Here is a 16,611-nt window from a genome sequence, read left to right on the forward strand (position 1 = left end):
TGTTCTTCTGCCTCTGCTTCTTGTTCTTCTGCCTCGGCTTCTTCTGCCTCGGCTTCTTCTGCTTCTTCTGTCTCTGCTTCTTGTTCTTCTGCCTCTGCTTCTTGTTCTTCTGCCTCTGCATCTTGTTCTTCTGCCTCTGCTTCTGCCTCTGCCTCTGCTTCTTGTTCCTCTGCCTCTGCATCTTGTTCTTCTGCCTCTGCTTCTTTTGCCTCTACTTCTTCTGCTTCTTGTTCTTTTGCTTTTGCTCCTTCTGCCTCTCCTTCTTGTTCTTCTGCCTCTGCTTCTTGTTCTTCTGCCTCTGCTTCTGCCTCTGCTTCTTGTTCTTCTGCCTCTGCTTCTGTTCTTCTGCCTCTACTTCTGCCTCTGCTTCTTGTTCTTCTGCCTCTGCTTCTGCTTCTTTTGCCTCTGCTTCTTGTTCTTCTGCTTCTTTTTCTTTTGCTCCTTCTGCCTCTCCTTGTTCTTCTGCCTCTGCTTCTTGTTCTTCTGCCTTGGCTTCTGCTTCTTGTTCTTCTGCCTCTGCTTTATTCTTTGTCTTCTGTCAGATTTTTTGCCGCAGACCTCGTCCCACAGTTTTTCGAGTAGTCAACACCATTCCAACTCCAACTTGTTTGGTCTGATGGTGGGAAGTGTGCTTGTGTGCAGCTTTGTGGATCGGACTCTCAGACCTTTCCAGAACTGTTTTCAAACAGCTTTCATCAACCTGGAAACCTGCATTTCCTTCAGCAGCTGCACTTTTCCTCTTCTTTCCCTTTTTCTTCTTCTTTTTCTTATAATTATATATATATATATATATTTGGGCAGAACTACTCTTTCAGGTGCAGTATGTAATTTACGATACACAATAATTGCAGCAGTCTGTGGCTGTAAGTGGAAGTTGCATGGCTTTTCAGACTCTCAAAAGAAGCCGAGTTTCAAAGTTTGATTGGGCCATAACCGTCCAAGCATCGTCTTACACTCTGGATAAGAGCATCAGCCGAACGCCCATTTGCACACCTTCCTTCCCAGTAGCCGTGGCTCCAGTTTGCTGTGGTGCACACTAGCAGAAAAATGGCATCCTCAGGTGCCTTCCTTCCAAAATACTGAACATCCGGCCCCGGCCCTGAGCTGATTTGGGCTCCAGGCTGTTGTGGGGTCGGCTTTGTGAGCGATTTGGCTCTTGTGAGGTCTAATGGAAAGGAACAGCTGCGTTCACAAAGCCACACACACACACTTACACTCACACTCATACACAGCTCAGATTGTCCCTTTATTAATCTTCAGTCTCATAGAGCACAACTATGTGCCATGAAAGGCTTCCACGCACCCAGCGTGTGAAGATCAGCATTCATACCAGAGGGGGGGTGGAATTGGGGGGGGGTCTATTATATCCCTCATTTTCTTCCTCATTTGAATTCCGCGTCAGCGTTCCCGACTCCTTTTGCGGGGGTAAATTGTGGCGGAAATGTTGCGGCGGAGAGGAAAAATGACGTACTTAGAATCCGAGAGTTTTCAGCAACGTGAAGAGATATAAAAAGACGTAATGATGGTGCAGACACGTCGCCTCTTCTGTCACACCATCTGCTCTTTACTTAGCTTGAGTGTGTGTGTGGAGGGGTGTGTGTGTGTGTGTGTGTAGTCTTGCAAAAAAAAAAAATGCAACAAATTCTTTATAAAAAGAGAAATTGTCTCAGCCATTTGTCTCTCGCTCGCTCTCCAGTGTACTGTCCAGACGTTCATCTCAGCCCAGACGTCTCGTTTCCACTGCAAGCTCTCCGGCCCTGCTTTGGAGGACAGGAGTTAATGGTTAACCACTGGCCATTAGCAACAAGAGCCTCCTTTGTCCGTCAAAATGATGGTTCAGCCGAGCGCCTGGATTTATCTTTAACCAAAATGTAGTCGCTCAGACGAGATGTGTCTGGGATTCGAGATTTTGATGTGTCTGGGATTCGGACAGCCATTGACTGCATAGAACGGCCGATGGCATTTCAGCAGTGGGGAGTTTGGGCCCGAAGTATCTGCTCTCTATAGTGAAAAAGGTTCTGTGGTATGAAATGACCTCTATGACTCTTCCTGTAGCGTTTCCTGTGACCCTGCCTGGTAAAGGACTCAAGCCTTGTCCTCTGAGCCTTAAGATGTAGCTTCCATTTTTATCTAGTGTTTAGATGGGAAGGGCCCAGGTGATGGGTGAGGCTGGTTGGCACCGCTGCCCTTTACTGGCCTTTTATCGGAATGCAGACGTTCATATGGACGTTCACCAAACAGCTACAGATCCTTTAAGCCCTGTGAGTGAGTTGTGAGTTTAAGCTTTTGCCATGCTAGCTGTTGCCATATTGCTGCTGAAGGGTAGGCTTTCTGGCAAGGTCGCTGGTGCCAATAGTGTGGCATGAAGAGCTGTACATAAACGCTGTCCAGAAAAGCTCCCCTGGACAAAGAATTAGCAGCTTGCGTGTTTAAGGTGGTGGTAACTTCAGGCTCTTTAGATGGCAGGTATAAATACTGCGGGACTCAGACGTTGAGAAGAGTTTATACAGTGCAGTGAGCGTCTATGGCCATACAGGTCTACCAGCAGTTCTCCTCAGAATTGTTGCCGGGTTTCATGGCTTGTGAATGAAAATTGCAGATCCTTTAAGTCCTGTGAGTAAGTTGTGAGTGTGGCCTCCATGGGTTCACCGGTTGTCCTTCCTTGGAGCACTCAGATTCTTACACTGTTCCCCTGCTAACTGACATGTAGATCCCCACCCCTAGAGCCCAGGTGCCATTGGATCACTCTGAATCTCTGAAGATAAAAGCATGGTGGAGGTGGCGGAGATACACCAGACTTGGATACATGTCTTTGCTGATTGACTGACCTCGTTTGGGGCAAGAGCGTCCCAAAAACAGCAGATATTGGGGAAGGAAGCTCCACAGACAGCCAGCCCGCACCCATCCTGAAAGTCTTTTTCGGACTCAAATGGAAGTCAGTCGCTGGGTTAGAATGAGGTTTGTGGGCTATAGAGGCTTGCTGACAGAGTTAGAGCTTTGTTTGTGAGCAGCAGACTCTCTGGGGGCATGGGAATGATGTGTTAATGACTGGATATCCTGCCGAACGTGCTGTCGCTCACTGTCTACCTCTCGCACACACACACAAATGCCAACACTCGCAGTGAAAGATCTGGAAGATGCTGACTGGCTTAGCGGTTTCTACGCGCCTTCGAGACTTACCTATTACTCATGTCTTTGTAAGCAGTTCAGGCATGGATATGGCCCCAGACATTTTAAATATTTATAGAGCGCACTGTGGCCTTGATTTGATATGAATTTAGCAGCTTTAATCATAAAAAACAACAGTGCCCTGAATAGATGCTGGCACCGCGGGTGAAGATGAGCAACAGTGACTAAGAAAATATGTGGTAACAAGTAGAGACAGTCGGGGATGTTCTGATGGAGCTTGGAAAAAGGTTCTGTAGATCTGTTCGGCTGGATTATCTGGATGTTATGGTTCGAGTCTCGGGTAACGCTGCTTGCCATCAGCAGCCAAAGCCTGAAAGAGCACAATTGGCCTTGCCCTTTTAGGGGTGGGTTGATTTGTCAGAGGAGACTTGCTAATCTTCAACCTGATAGTGTTGGGGGCATTGTTAGTGATCAGGTACTTGGACTAGAAAGTGGGGTGAAAAACATAATAATAATAATAATAATAATAATAAATAAATTAGGAGACCAGTTACTGTTACTGTTTACGAATGAAGTCCAGCCTTTAAACAAAAAAAAAAAAAGCCTGCCCGTTAGAACCCCCTCCCCAAAACATTCTTCATAATCTAATTTCTCAAGAAATCAAATGAAGCTATTGCTTTATGTTAGTTTCGCTTTACCCCCTACTACTTTACTCAAGTGTGGGCTAGAGGGGTATAAAGCCCCCCCAGTATTGAGCTGTGGAGCAGTGGAAGAACTGTGTTCTCTGGAATGATGGTGGTGGAGCTCCATCCAGTACTTTTGGGATGAGTTGAGGATGACCTCCTGCCCTCACTAACATTATTGTTGCTGAATGCCATCAAATCCTCACAGCAGTGCTCCTCCAAAATCTAGTAGAAAACCTTAGTAGAGAAAGTTCCTTCAAGCTCTTTTTAATACCCTTGATTACAAAAGAAACAATGATACAGCAGACGTCCAAATACTTTTGTCCATAGGGTGTAATTCCGTTATAATTCAGTTCTGGCTGAAATAGACAGTTTGCTTCTTTAGTTTAGCACTGGGGCTGTGAGGCTGATGTCACTAATAAGCACTCAGGAACTAAACATATAAAGAAGAACCTTGATTGGTCTAAACCAAACGATGTAGGTTCGAAACCTCCTTTCATCTATTTGCCGTTTGCTTTGTGTATTGTATTCTTTCAAAGCCTCCTAGATACAATGGTGAGTCCATTCGGACACTAGGTCCTCTGTGAGTGTGGAGGGTGAAGAGGTCAGCCTGCACATGGCCCAGAGGTGGCACACCCCAGAGTCCAGGACGCCCCACAGGAAAACGGCTTATGGCATGTGGCCGCTTTGGCAGCCTCTGTGTCCTTGAGCCTTCAGCTCCTTCAGTCGTAAACATGATGGACCCTAAAGGATGTGTTCAGCATTTTTCAGCCCATTTCAAATCAACCACGTCTCTCCACGTGTCTTCAGTGATATGTTAAGTTTGTAAGAAGTGGTAACTTCAGGCTCTTTAGATGGCAGGTATAAATACTGCAGTACTCAGACGTTGAGAAGAGTTTATACAGTGCAGTGAGCGTCTATGGTCCTACAGGTCTACCAGCAGTTGTCCTCAGAATTGTGGCCGGGTTTTATGGCTTGTGAATGAAAATTGCAGGGTGGAACGCTCAGGAATGTAGACTGGGATTTCTGCCACTGCTGGTAGACCCGTATGACCGTATGCTTCCATAAACCTGCAGATTCAGCTGCTTCCTTCACACTGTGGTCTTTCACCATCCACGAGACGCTCACTGCACTGCGTAAACTATTCTCAGTGTCTGAGTCCTGTCACACACCTTGCAGGTATTTATAGCCTGATCATCCTTGTGCAACATCGTCTGCAGGAGCCTGAAGTTACCACCACCTTAAACACGCAAGGTGCTAATTGTTTGTCCAGGAAGCTCATAAACCAGATATTAATTAGGTGGTGAAGCGTTCTCAGTTGGCAAGGTGCTGTGGGTTTTACATGTCAGGGTCACTGTGGGTTTGAGAGCGGTCCATCCACCAAAATATTCAGACAGAAGCAGCGGTGTTGAACGAGGCAGGAGGATATCCAATGGTCACCCAGCTGTGACCAAGCATCAACAGATGGTCTACGAGTAAAGGTGGAGCTACATGCTAGGGCTTTCTGGTGAAGTGGCCAGTGGGGACATTCCCTTAAAAGGGGCCGTGGACTCCTGGCATTAGGAACCCAAGCATATATAATTGTGCTCTTCAATGCCACGTCTTTCACAGCTTATACAAGTTCTCATACTGGTCTAAACAGTTTGTGACATTGTGTTTGAAGCGAATGTGAAAATGGCAGTTTGCTGACCTTGGAGATATCTCCTTGTGTGAACTCTGGTGAAAGTGTTGACAGGACCACCAGAGTTGTCCCTCAGTTCAGATTGGAATTCTGAGCAGGACCAAAAGCTAGATCCCGCTCACCAACAGTTCCTCTGTTGTTTGGGGTTGTGAGTGATGCAGTTTCTCAGACTGGATGCCTTGGGGCATTGCTGGCAGTGGGGTGGTGGATGGTTTTGCTTGGAATTGAACTAAAACACTTGGCTTCTTTCTTCTTTCTTGTCCTCTCTCTCTCTCTCTCTCACAGATACCCTTTATTCACCGACTTCCCTGCCTCTGTTTCTTCTTCTCCCTTTCTTCTCTTCTTCACCTTCTCCCATTCTTTTGCAGATTTTTAAGCCACAGTTGTTTGAGAGGTGCTGTAGAGGCCACTGCTTTACATGGATTGCCATTTCTCCTGGTCACAACCAGGATAGCTGTACATTAGCTCATAGGGCTGTAAATTAGCTGATGTTACACCATGTGTGTTAGAGCAGGTAAACCAAGACACTATAATCTCACAATTTTTAACAAGGAACCACTGATTTTAGTGCCAACGAGCAACTGATCTTTAGTGCAAAGGAACAGTCAGTGATTCATGTAAAGGACCTACAGATATTTTGTGGAAAAGAACAGCCAATTATTAATGTAAAGGACCTACAGATATTTTGTACAAAAGAACAGTCAATTATTAATGTAAAGTATCTACAGATATGCTGTACAAAGGAACAGCCAATGATTAATGTAAAGGATCTACAGATATTTTGTACAAAAGAACAGTCAATTATTAATGTAAAGTATCTACAGGAATGCTGTACAAAGGAACAGCCAATGATGAGTGTAAAAAAAAACTACAAATGTTTTGTATAAAGGAACAGCCAATGATTAATGTGAAGGACCTACCGATATTTTGTACAAAAGAACAGTCAATTATTAATGTAAAGTATCTACAGATATGCTGTACAAAGGAACAGCCAATGATGAATGTAAAGGAACTTCACATTTTGTACAAAGGAACAGCCAATGATTACTATAAATAACAGCCAATGATTAATGAAACGTGTCCACAGATATTTTGTACAAAGGAACAGCCAGTGAGTAATGTAAAGGAACTATACATTTTGTACAAAGGAACAGCCAATGATTAATGTAAAGAAACTACAGATATTTTGTACAAAGGAACAGCCAATGATTAATGTAAAGAAACTACAGATATTTTGTACAAAGGAACAGCCAATGTATAATGTAACGTGTCCACAGATATTTTGTATATGACTTTCCGTGACAGATACCTCCTGATCTTTAGTGCCAAGGATCTGCAAATCATTAGTACCAAGGAACTACTAACTTTCAGGTCCAAAAAAACGTCTGATCTTTACTGCCAAGAAGCCGCCAATCAATTGCCGATCAGTCGTACCAAGGAACTACTGATCTTTATAACAAAAGGAGGCTGCTGCTCTGCTGCCCAATAACTTCTGATCTTCAGTGTCAAGAAACCACTGATCTCTAGTTTATACGACCGTCTGATCATTAGTGCAACGGGGCTAATCTACTAATCCTCCATGCTAATCAGCTGGTGATCATTAGTGCCAGGGGAGTAATGATCCCCTGATCTTTGGTGCCAACTAACTGCCGGTTATCTTCACTGCCAAAGGACTGATGAGCTTTAGCGCTGACAAACTACTCGTCTTCACTGCCAAGGAACCATTGATCTTCATACCAAGGAAATATTCCTCCTTAGTGCCCAGGAACTATTGATTACATAAAGACACATCACCCTTAGTGCAGTCTTTAGCTCCAGTCAATAAGAATGGCAGAGTCCACAACGTCCCATAAGCATCCATAGTTAAAAGATGATGCTTTAATCCATTCACTTCCCTGGTGCTTAATCGTCGTCCTGCAGCTCCACTGTCCTGAAGACGTCTCGTCCCCCTGAAGGGCCTATCAGATTTGAGCACTAGACGTGTTGGATTCTGCTGGGCTGTAGAGATCTAGCAGCAGATGCTCATGTTGTCCAGCCCAGCAATTTGCTTGTTATTTTACTTTTTTGTTCCCCCTCCTCTGGGAGCTCTTAGGGAGGCAGCACTCTCCCGCTGTCTTGGGGTCTTCTGCTAAAGTCCGGCTGTCGAACTCCTCACACACACTGACAGTTAATCCGTTCCCTCTGCTCAGCTCTGGCTTCGACACTTGTCAAGATAAGAGAAGAGTTTGGCAGCGGGAATGATAAACTTTAAAGAGCCTGGAGTTCCTGGGGGATTTCTCAGGCCTCACATTCATGGGCGCTTCTTTAACAGAGAGAAATATGGTGCCGGGTGCCGGGTGCCGGGTGGGAGGGGGGTGGGATTGTGAGTTCTGCCTTAAGTGTGGAACTCGCTTGAATCTGGTCTGTAGTATGAACTGCCCCCAGCCGCCGGAGCCTGAGAGAGCACAGCTGGCCTTGCTCTCTGCTGGGTGGGTTGATGGCCAGAGGCGGGAGATAGTCTGAGCTAGGGAGCCTCGTGCTAGGCTAGAAAAGAGGCGGCGGCGGCTGCTTTCGCAAGTGTCGGAGGAGCCTACTGGTGTTGGGGGCTTTGCTAGTGATGGTAAATGGGGATTTGGTAATTGGCCAAATTGGGCCTAATTGGGTTGAAAATGAGGTGAAACTAAAAAATGTAGGTGACCATCAAAGTGGTCATTATTCGTTCATCTAGTACCTTTCCTGCTCTACTTTGGAGGCGAATTGGGGAATAATGGGGATCAAAGCACTAGTATCCTGATTTTCCGGGGTTTAATTCTCCCGAATCTCCCATTCTTTCACTCGCTCTCCACTTTTGTCCCATTTCTGAAGGAAACGCATCAACAAAATGGAACGCTCTCATTAATGACCAGTTTCCCTGGCTACAAAGCGCCGTAGACCGGCCGCCGTTTCCCATTTCATAACTGGCATTTTACTTCGCCTCTTTCATCTCCACCGTCTTACTGTCATTTTTTCTTTTTTTTTTTCTTTTTTTTGCCCCTCACCCCCTTTTTTGTCATTTTCCGAACAAAATCTCTCGCTTATGGATGGCGGGTCATTTTGCTCACATCTCCAGAGCCGATGGAGAGAAGAAAGAGGTATTCAGAAAAAAAGAGATGGATGAATGGAAAGCGAAAGAGTAAAGGGATGGGTTATTAGTCTTAAACACTCCCTCCCCACCCCATCCAATCTCCACCCCATCCCCACCCCCATCCCAACCCCAACCTGCTTCCTAAATGAGGCCCTTAAAAAGGTTATTATGTTTCCTTTTGAAATGGCACGCTCTCATGATCTCGCACTTCCTTTCATGTTCCAATGGTCGAGCCACCCCCCCCCCTTTTCTGCCCTTTTCCCTCTGTCTCGCGCTCTCTCTCTCACTCTCTCTCTCACTCTCTCTCTCACTCTCTCTCGCGCTCTCTCTTCATACATTCATCCCTCCCCCCTTCCACACTTTGTCCTTTCACTCCCCGTTTTCATTGTTCCCCTTTTATCCTCATTCTCCGCCTTTATTCCTGCTCCTACTGGACCCAGGCTTTCCCTCACCGTCCTCTCCTCCATATCTACTTCATCTTCCACTTCCACCTCCATCATTTGGATGGTGCATATGTATGCGACTCTCCCAGTTGTAGAAGCAACTGGAGTTGCCCGGCCTCCGCTTTTTCCACACCTGCGTTAAAATGAAAAAGTTTGCGGACACCCCTGTAGTACTTCCCTGTAGAGATACCCAGTACTGCCAATGCCAGGCGTGGGCTACAGAGGGGTAGAGGCGCATTGATATGTGGAGCAGAGGAACTGCTGTGTGGTCTCTGTGTGGAATGATGGATGGATGGCTGGTTGGTTGGTGCTCCATCCAGTACACGTTTGGGATGAGTCGGGGAGTTGGGATGAGAATTGGGATGGGATTGGACGGTGTTGTCGCCTGGAGAAGCGAAAGACCTAGACGTGTGTGTTTTGAGGTCTAGAGTATAAGAAATTAAAGCATACATGTGTTTGTGTCTCTGTCAGAAAGGGGAGCCGTCTGCGCCGGCGACGTCCGAGGATGGCCGAGAGCAGCTGATGTTCGAGGTTCCTCTGAGCGACTCGGGCTCCGCTGGTCTGGGGGTCAGCCTGAAGGGCAACAAGTCGAGAGAGACTGGGGAAGACCTGGGCATCTTCATCAAATCGGTCATCCATGGAGGTGCTGCTTTCAAGGTAACAGGGTGGAGCGTGTATATATATATAATATATATATATATATATATATCATCACATATAACACATATAACTTCAGCCCAGTCTAAGCCTCCTCAGCCACTGACTGTACCCTCTACTCAGAACCTGAGGTAGGTTATTAGGCTGGCTAATTTCCTTGGTGGCATCGTTGTCATGTCTAGAGCGATCAGTTGGCAGGTCATTATTGCACTGTTGAAAGCTCAATTTTAAAAAATGTCCACAGTCGTTAGCGTAGCATTAGCTGCGGCGACTGGAATGGAAGGTAACGCCTGACACCTGGCTAGCTAGCTAGCCTGCCACTTTCCGACGTTCATTGAGAGCTGTTTAGATGTCTGAAGATAGGAAAGCATGCTGGCACGTTAGCTGTGTTGATCCCATTGCACAAGAAGGTGCTAGGTCAGCTAGCATGCTAGGAATTATACAGGAGCTATACAGGAGCTGGGATTACTCTGCCAGTAATCCTGCCTGGCCGTGACTCTTTCCTATATGCGATCTAAAGATCAGTAGTGGGTATTGCAGTGCGATGCTGTACCTTCAAAGGTCTCAACGCCTCTTTCTTATTTTTTTCCGAAGCAGGAATCATCTCGTCTCTTCAGTGCAGCATAAAAGAACAGAGCAGGTCTAGTGGCTGGCTGTAGATAAGGGCAGCCCCACTGTCCCCTATCAACGGGCTAATCTAGCGTGGGCTAGCAGGTGCAGAAGTGCCGCCGGCCCCTATCTGCCCTGCGGTGAACAGCGAACCGCAGGCCCCCCCTCGCCACTCCACGCTGAGAGAGCACAAGGGGAAAAAGAAGCTTTTCAAAAGCTCAGCTTTTCACCCAGCCTCCCCGCTTTCAGCCTTATCGCCCTCTCTTTCATTCGCTTGTGTTGGCCTCGCACCTGAACGAGAGAGAGAGAGAGAGAGAGAGAGAGAGAGAGCGAGGGAGATCTGCTCGAGATCTGGATATAAAATAGCAGAGTTCGAAATACAGCCACGTGACAAAATGAGGACACCCCTCGACAACATTGGTCTTATTAAAAAAATTAAGTATGTGGACATCTCGCTAAATACACACGTCCAGCCTAGTCCATGTCCAGCAACAAGTCCAGCCCTAGAGCAGACCACAGGATGGGTGAAGACGTCTACATTAATCTATCCAAATATGCCATCATGGTAGGTGGTAGATCCCCTAAAGTCAAAGTTCAGCATCTACCATTAGAAGAGACCTGGGTCTGGGTTGAGCCTTGACTCTTTGAGGTGGAAGTCCATGTCAAGTGTCCGAGAGTCGAGCTGTTTTGCTAACTAGCTGAAACCTTTGCATCAGGTGAAGGTTCTGTAGAACCGAGAGCGGTTCTTCTTCTACGACATCCCTCAAGGAACCAATCGAAGCCCCTTTCTTTTTAAGCGTGGAGGACTTGCAGGTGTTGCTTGCACCACACGTGCAGGTGTTGAGTGTATGGGAATGCCCTCCTGTGCTGCCACTTATGACTGATTACCATGTAAAAGAACACAGCGCCTCAGCCTCATTAATGCTCATTAAAGCCTTAAAAGCCACATTGATTAAGCTGAAGCACCAAAGGGAGGCGGAGCCAGCCTCTAGAGGCGGCTACATCGTCTTACTTGGAGACACGCTCTCGCAGGCATGATGTGTGTTTGTTTAAGTAAGTGGATCCCTCTTCAGACACCCCCCTCTCCTTTTCCCCTGCCTTTATAGGCCCAATTTAAACAGGTCAGTATCACAGCGGTCATTGGTTAATGACCCAGCCGAAAGGTCACCTATGTCCAGAGCCTCGCAGACAGCAAGGAGTCCAAGAGGCGGGGCTCCGGCGGCTTTTAGCTGCTAATCTCTTTTGTGCAGCTCTGTTTGGAGGACTGCAGCTGTGGGCCCTAATCCAATTCTCTGTGTAGCTGTCCTTTCACACGGCAGCGCGGGTCTACGGCCTCAGTACAGAGGGTGAATGTGATAAGCCTTTAACCAACACTGTGTTTATCGTGGCTTCTACTGTTATATAGAGTTAATTACAGGTAGACACTCTCACTGACCACTGACTTTGTTTATGTGGGTTTATTCTAATGTTATATAGAGTTAATTACAGGTAGACACTCTCACTGACCACTGACTTTATGTTTATTTGGGTTTATTCTAATGTTGTATAGAGTTAATTACAGGTAGACACTCTCACTGACCACTGACTTTATGTTTATTTGGGTTTATTCTAATGTTATATAGAGTTAATTACAGGTAGACACTCTCACTGACCACTGACTTTATGTTTATTTGGGTTTATTCTAATGTTATATAGAGTTAATTACAGGTAGACACTCTCACTGACCACTGACTTTATGTTTATTTGGGATTATTCTAATGTTATATAGAGTTAATTACAGGTAGACACTCTCACTGACCACTGACTTTATGTGTATTTGGGTTTATTCTAATATTATATAGAGTTGCACAGATATAACCCCCTCTCCACTGACCACTCACTCTCCCCCGCCTCTCCACCTTCCCCTAGGACGGACGCCTGCGTGTGAACGACCAGCTTGTGGCGGTCAACGGCGAATCCCTCCTTGGCCGCTCCAACCACGACGCCATGGAGACCCTGAGGCGCTCCATGTCCATGGAGGGCAACCTGCGAGGAACCATCCAACTGGTGGTTCTGCGGTCATCCGAGCGCCCCCCTGCACAGGTATGCCCAGCCGCAGCCTCCGCAGCCTCTTCTGCCTCTTCCTCTTCTCAGGCCCAGGCCTTGCCGCACCATGCTCCCCCCGGTCTCCGCCGCAGGGCTTCTGAGCCTGGGCCCTGGGGGCTCGTCCAGCGCTACCACCACTACTACGGCCACTGTAGGCTCTCTGGTGGCATGTGAACGCTGTTAGCGTAGCTTGTCTAAGTGCAGGAAGATTGCAGGAGATCCTGTAGACACCTCCGGAAAAGCTTGTTTCCCCCGTTCCCTGTTCCTTTCCTTTCACGGCTTCTCTTTTCTGTGCTGACATTTGTTCATATTTTGTGTGATAATTTATTCATGCAAATATTTATGTATCTTTTTTTATCCCCCCTTTTTTTTCTATTCCTGCTTCTCTAATAAACATTCTGGAATCTGCATGCTCTCCCTCTGTGCTCCTTCCTTCCGGGATTCTCCTGCTTTTCCTTTCTCGGCTGTTTCTGTACATGCTGTGTATTACATAATCCTCTGCTTGTAGCCTTTTTTTAAGAAGCTTCCCTCCCTAGTTCTTCTGGAGGACACGGGTCAAATGCTCACTTGGGTTTGAACTGATGGTACACATCAACATTCTGTCTGTACTTCATTTATTATTAACTCCAACCTCTCTTCTTCTTCTGCTTCTTCTTATTTTATCCACAAAAGCCACTTTCCACCTTAGCAAGCGCCTAACAATACCTTTTCAGCCAACACCTGTACCTTAGCAACGCCTTAGCAACCAGCGATCAACAATGTAGCAACCACCCAGCATGCCATAGCAGTTATTTAGCAACACCCTAGCAACCGCTAGGGAACCGATACGACGTACGGTTTTCGGAAAACGGTTGTTCATAGACAGGTTCTTGGTCCCATAGGTATCCATTCAAACGTGTCCATAAATTTCTGTCAAAAATGTTTCAGACGTCTCTCTGAGCTAGAACCTCCAAATTTGGCACAGACCTAGAACCAGCAGCGCGGTTTCATGTGTTGTGCTTGTTGTCAAGATGTCTGTGCGACTGAACAGTTTAGCCGACACCTATACCTTAGCAACAACTTGGCAACCACCCACCAACAATGCAGCAGCCACCTAGGATGCCATCTGCAACACCTTAGGGACACTGCAGCAACCAACCTTTGATACCATAGCAACCATTTAGCAACACCATAGCAACCACATGGGATACTATGTCAACCACCTAGCAAACACCATGGAAAAACCAATTGGGAGGCACTTAGCAACGCCGTAGCGAGCAACCAGCAACCGCTTAGCAAAGTCATAGTAACCACCTGAGATCCCATTGCAGCCACTTAGCAACACCTAGCAACCACATGGGATACCATAGCAACCACCTAGCAATGCCCTAATGAACTAGCAACCACTTAGCACCCCCGTAGCAACCAGCTAGCAACACCATAGAAACCATCTGGGAAAGCATAACCACCACTTAGCAACACCATAGCGACCACCTTCCAACTGCTACCTAACAACCATCTAGCAACACCATAGAAACCATCTGGGAAAGCATAACCGCCACTTAGCAACACCATAGTGACCACCTTCCAACCGCTACCTAACAATTATCTAGCAACACCATAATAACATCCAGCAGGCACTTAGCAAATTCGTAGCAACCACCAAGCCACACCATGGAAACCACCTGGGAAAGCATTGCATGCACCAACCAGCAACTGCTTGGGATACCATAGCGAGCACATAGCAGCCGCTTAGCAAAGTCATAGTAACTACCTGAGAACCTATAGCAACCACTTAGCAACACCATAGCAACACCAAAGCAACCACATGGGATACCATAGCAACCACCTAGCAACACCAAAATGACCATCCAGCAACCTCTTAGCAAAGTCGTAGCAAGCACCAAGCAACACCATGGAAACCCCCAAGGAAAGCTTAGCAACACCCTAGCAACCACTTAGCAACCACTTAGCAATGTTATAGTAACCACCTTGGGATGCCTTAGCAATTAGTGTCAACTCCCATCTCTTTGTTTCAGGCATCTCGTCATGTTCATTGGGGGCCACCTTTTGTTAGTGATCAGGTAAGTCCAGGCATGAAGCTCCCTGGAACCCCTTTTCTGTACCCAGTGCAGTGGTGCTGTCCCCTACCCTCATATTCCTAAAGTTACAGTTCCTGAAGATTATCTTGCGAACATTTTTTCGACATCCACCCACCACACTCCCACCCCCCACACTCACACCCCCCACACTCACACCCACCCCCCGGTCTCGGAAAACCTTCACTTTTCCTGCCTCAGCTCTGCCCTCAGTCGGTTCTGCTGTGCTTGGGCTTGCCGGGAAGGAAAGGCTGGGTGGAATCTGGCCTGGCCCTAACCTAGAAGGTCAAGTCGGAAAAGTCTGTCACTTCAGGAGTGGCTCTTCATCGCAGCTCGATGAAAATGAAGACGAATGATTATCGACTGAATCTGACTTGCAAATGCAAACAGCAGAGCATCATGGGAGGGCATTAGCCTATCCCCCGCCCCATCTCCCCTGAGATGGATGGCGATTGGTGCAGACTCTAATGGCAGCTCAATAAAAGGTGATGTGTCGACTGTGATGCATTCTCTATTAATCACATGCAGGCAAGCTGATCAATATGCCATTAATCACCCAGACAGAGTAGCGTGATAAGAGAACGAGGGGGAGGCAGGCTGAGCCGAGCTCAGACGACGCCTCGGCCGGCTGCCTGAACATTGCCCGCAAGGTCCAGTGGCTTTCTCACTTGTGTTTGGGTCTGCTGAGGGAACGGGGGGTCTCTTAAGGATGGGGGGGCTTGTCCACTTCTTAACCAGGTGACCCGTGATCTCCCTAACACTCGACTTCCTGAAGCTTCAGTACCCCTCACTGTTATTTAAAAGAAGAAGATGCCACCAAGGGTTCTTTGAGCCAGAAGAGCACTACATGGAATACCATAGCAACCGCATAGCAACACCAAAATGACCACCTAACAACCATTGAGCACCACTGTACTGACCAGCTAGCAACACCATTGACACCACCTGGAAAAGCAAAGCCACCACTTAGCAACACCATAACAAGCACCTAGCAACAGCTTGGGAAAGCATAGCAACCACCTAGTAACCACTTAGCAAAGTCATAGTACCCACCTGAGATACCGTAGCCATAACTTAGCAACACCATAGCAATCACCTAGCAATGCCATAATGACCTTCTAGCAACGCCATAATGACCATCTAGTAACCACTGAGCACCACCATAGCGACCAGCTAGCAACACCATGGAAACCACCTTGGAAAGCATAGCCACCACTTAGCAAAGCCATAGCAAGCACCTAGCAACAGCTTTGGAAAGTCTAGCAACCACTTAGCAAAGTCATAGAACCCACCTGAGATACCGTAGCCATAACTTAGCAACACCATAGCAATCACCTAGCAATGCCATAATGACCATCTATCAACCACTGAGCACCACCGCAGCGACCAGCTAGCAACACGATGGAAGCCACCTGGGAAAGCATAGCCACCACTTAGCAACACCATAGCAAGCACCTAGCAACAGCTTGGGAAAGTATAGCAACCACCTAGTAACCACTTAGCAAAGTCATAGTACCCACCTGAGATACCATGGCCATAACTTAGCAACACCATAGCAATCACCTAGCAATGCCATAATGACCACCTAGCAACCACTGAGCACCACCACTTTGCGTATGGTTGCATTTATTGAATTATATTGCCATAACCCATGTGTTTAAATGTGTTTTTAAACTTTAAAAAGGTTTTTATATATTTTTTATCAAATGTATTTTTCTTTATTTGAATATATGTTGAAATATTGCCAAAATGCTACACTATATATATATATAATATTCATATATATTTATATATTTATATATAATATATAATATATATAATATTTTGGCCATTTTCAATATATATTTAAATACATCAAAATATATTTACCCATGCCAAAAATGTGTTTTTATTAAACTTATGTTTGGCATATATGAAATAAAGCAATGCCTATATTCTCGTTATTTTAGCGTGTTAAAATGATTATGGTTAATATAGGTAATATTCGGAATGATTTTATTAGTGTTAATTCTATTGATATTATTGCTGTTAGTGGAGGGGAAATATGATAACAATATGAAAAGAAATGAATATCCTAAATAATATTTTATTCACGTGATTGTGGTCACAACGAATATCACAAAGTTTTTATTGCAGAGTTTTT

The 16,611-nt window shown here is 46.2% G+C and overlaps 1 protein-coding gene across 1 annotated transcript in view; it reads left to right on the forward strand.

The window, feature by feature from the left end:
• The window catches only part of pard3ba (par-3 family cell polarity regulator beta a), a 167,434-nt gene that overhangs the window by 73,014 nt on the left and 77,809 nt on the right, over window positions 1-16,611 (forward strand). Inside the window, exons 11-12 of the mRNA XM_072656724.1 lie at window positions 9,511-9,696; window positions 12,214-12,387. Of these exons, the coding sequence (XP_072512825.1) occupies window positions 9,511-9,696; window positions 12,214-12,387 (360 nt within the window). The remainder of the gene's footprint in view (window positions 1-9,510; window positions 9,697-12,213; window positions 12,388-16,611) is intronic.

This window comes from Salminus brasiliensis, chromosome 15, assembly GCF_030463535.1.
Source record: "Salminus brasiliensis chromosome 15, fSalBra1.hap2, whole genome shotgun sequence".
Classification (NCBI taxonomy): domain Eukaryota; kingdom Metazoa; phylum Chordata; class Actinopteri; order Characiformes; family Bryconidae; genus Salminus; species Salminus brasiliensis.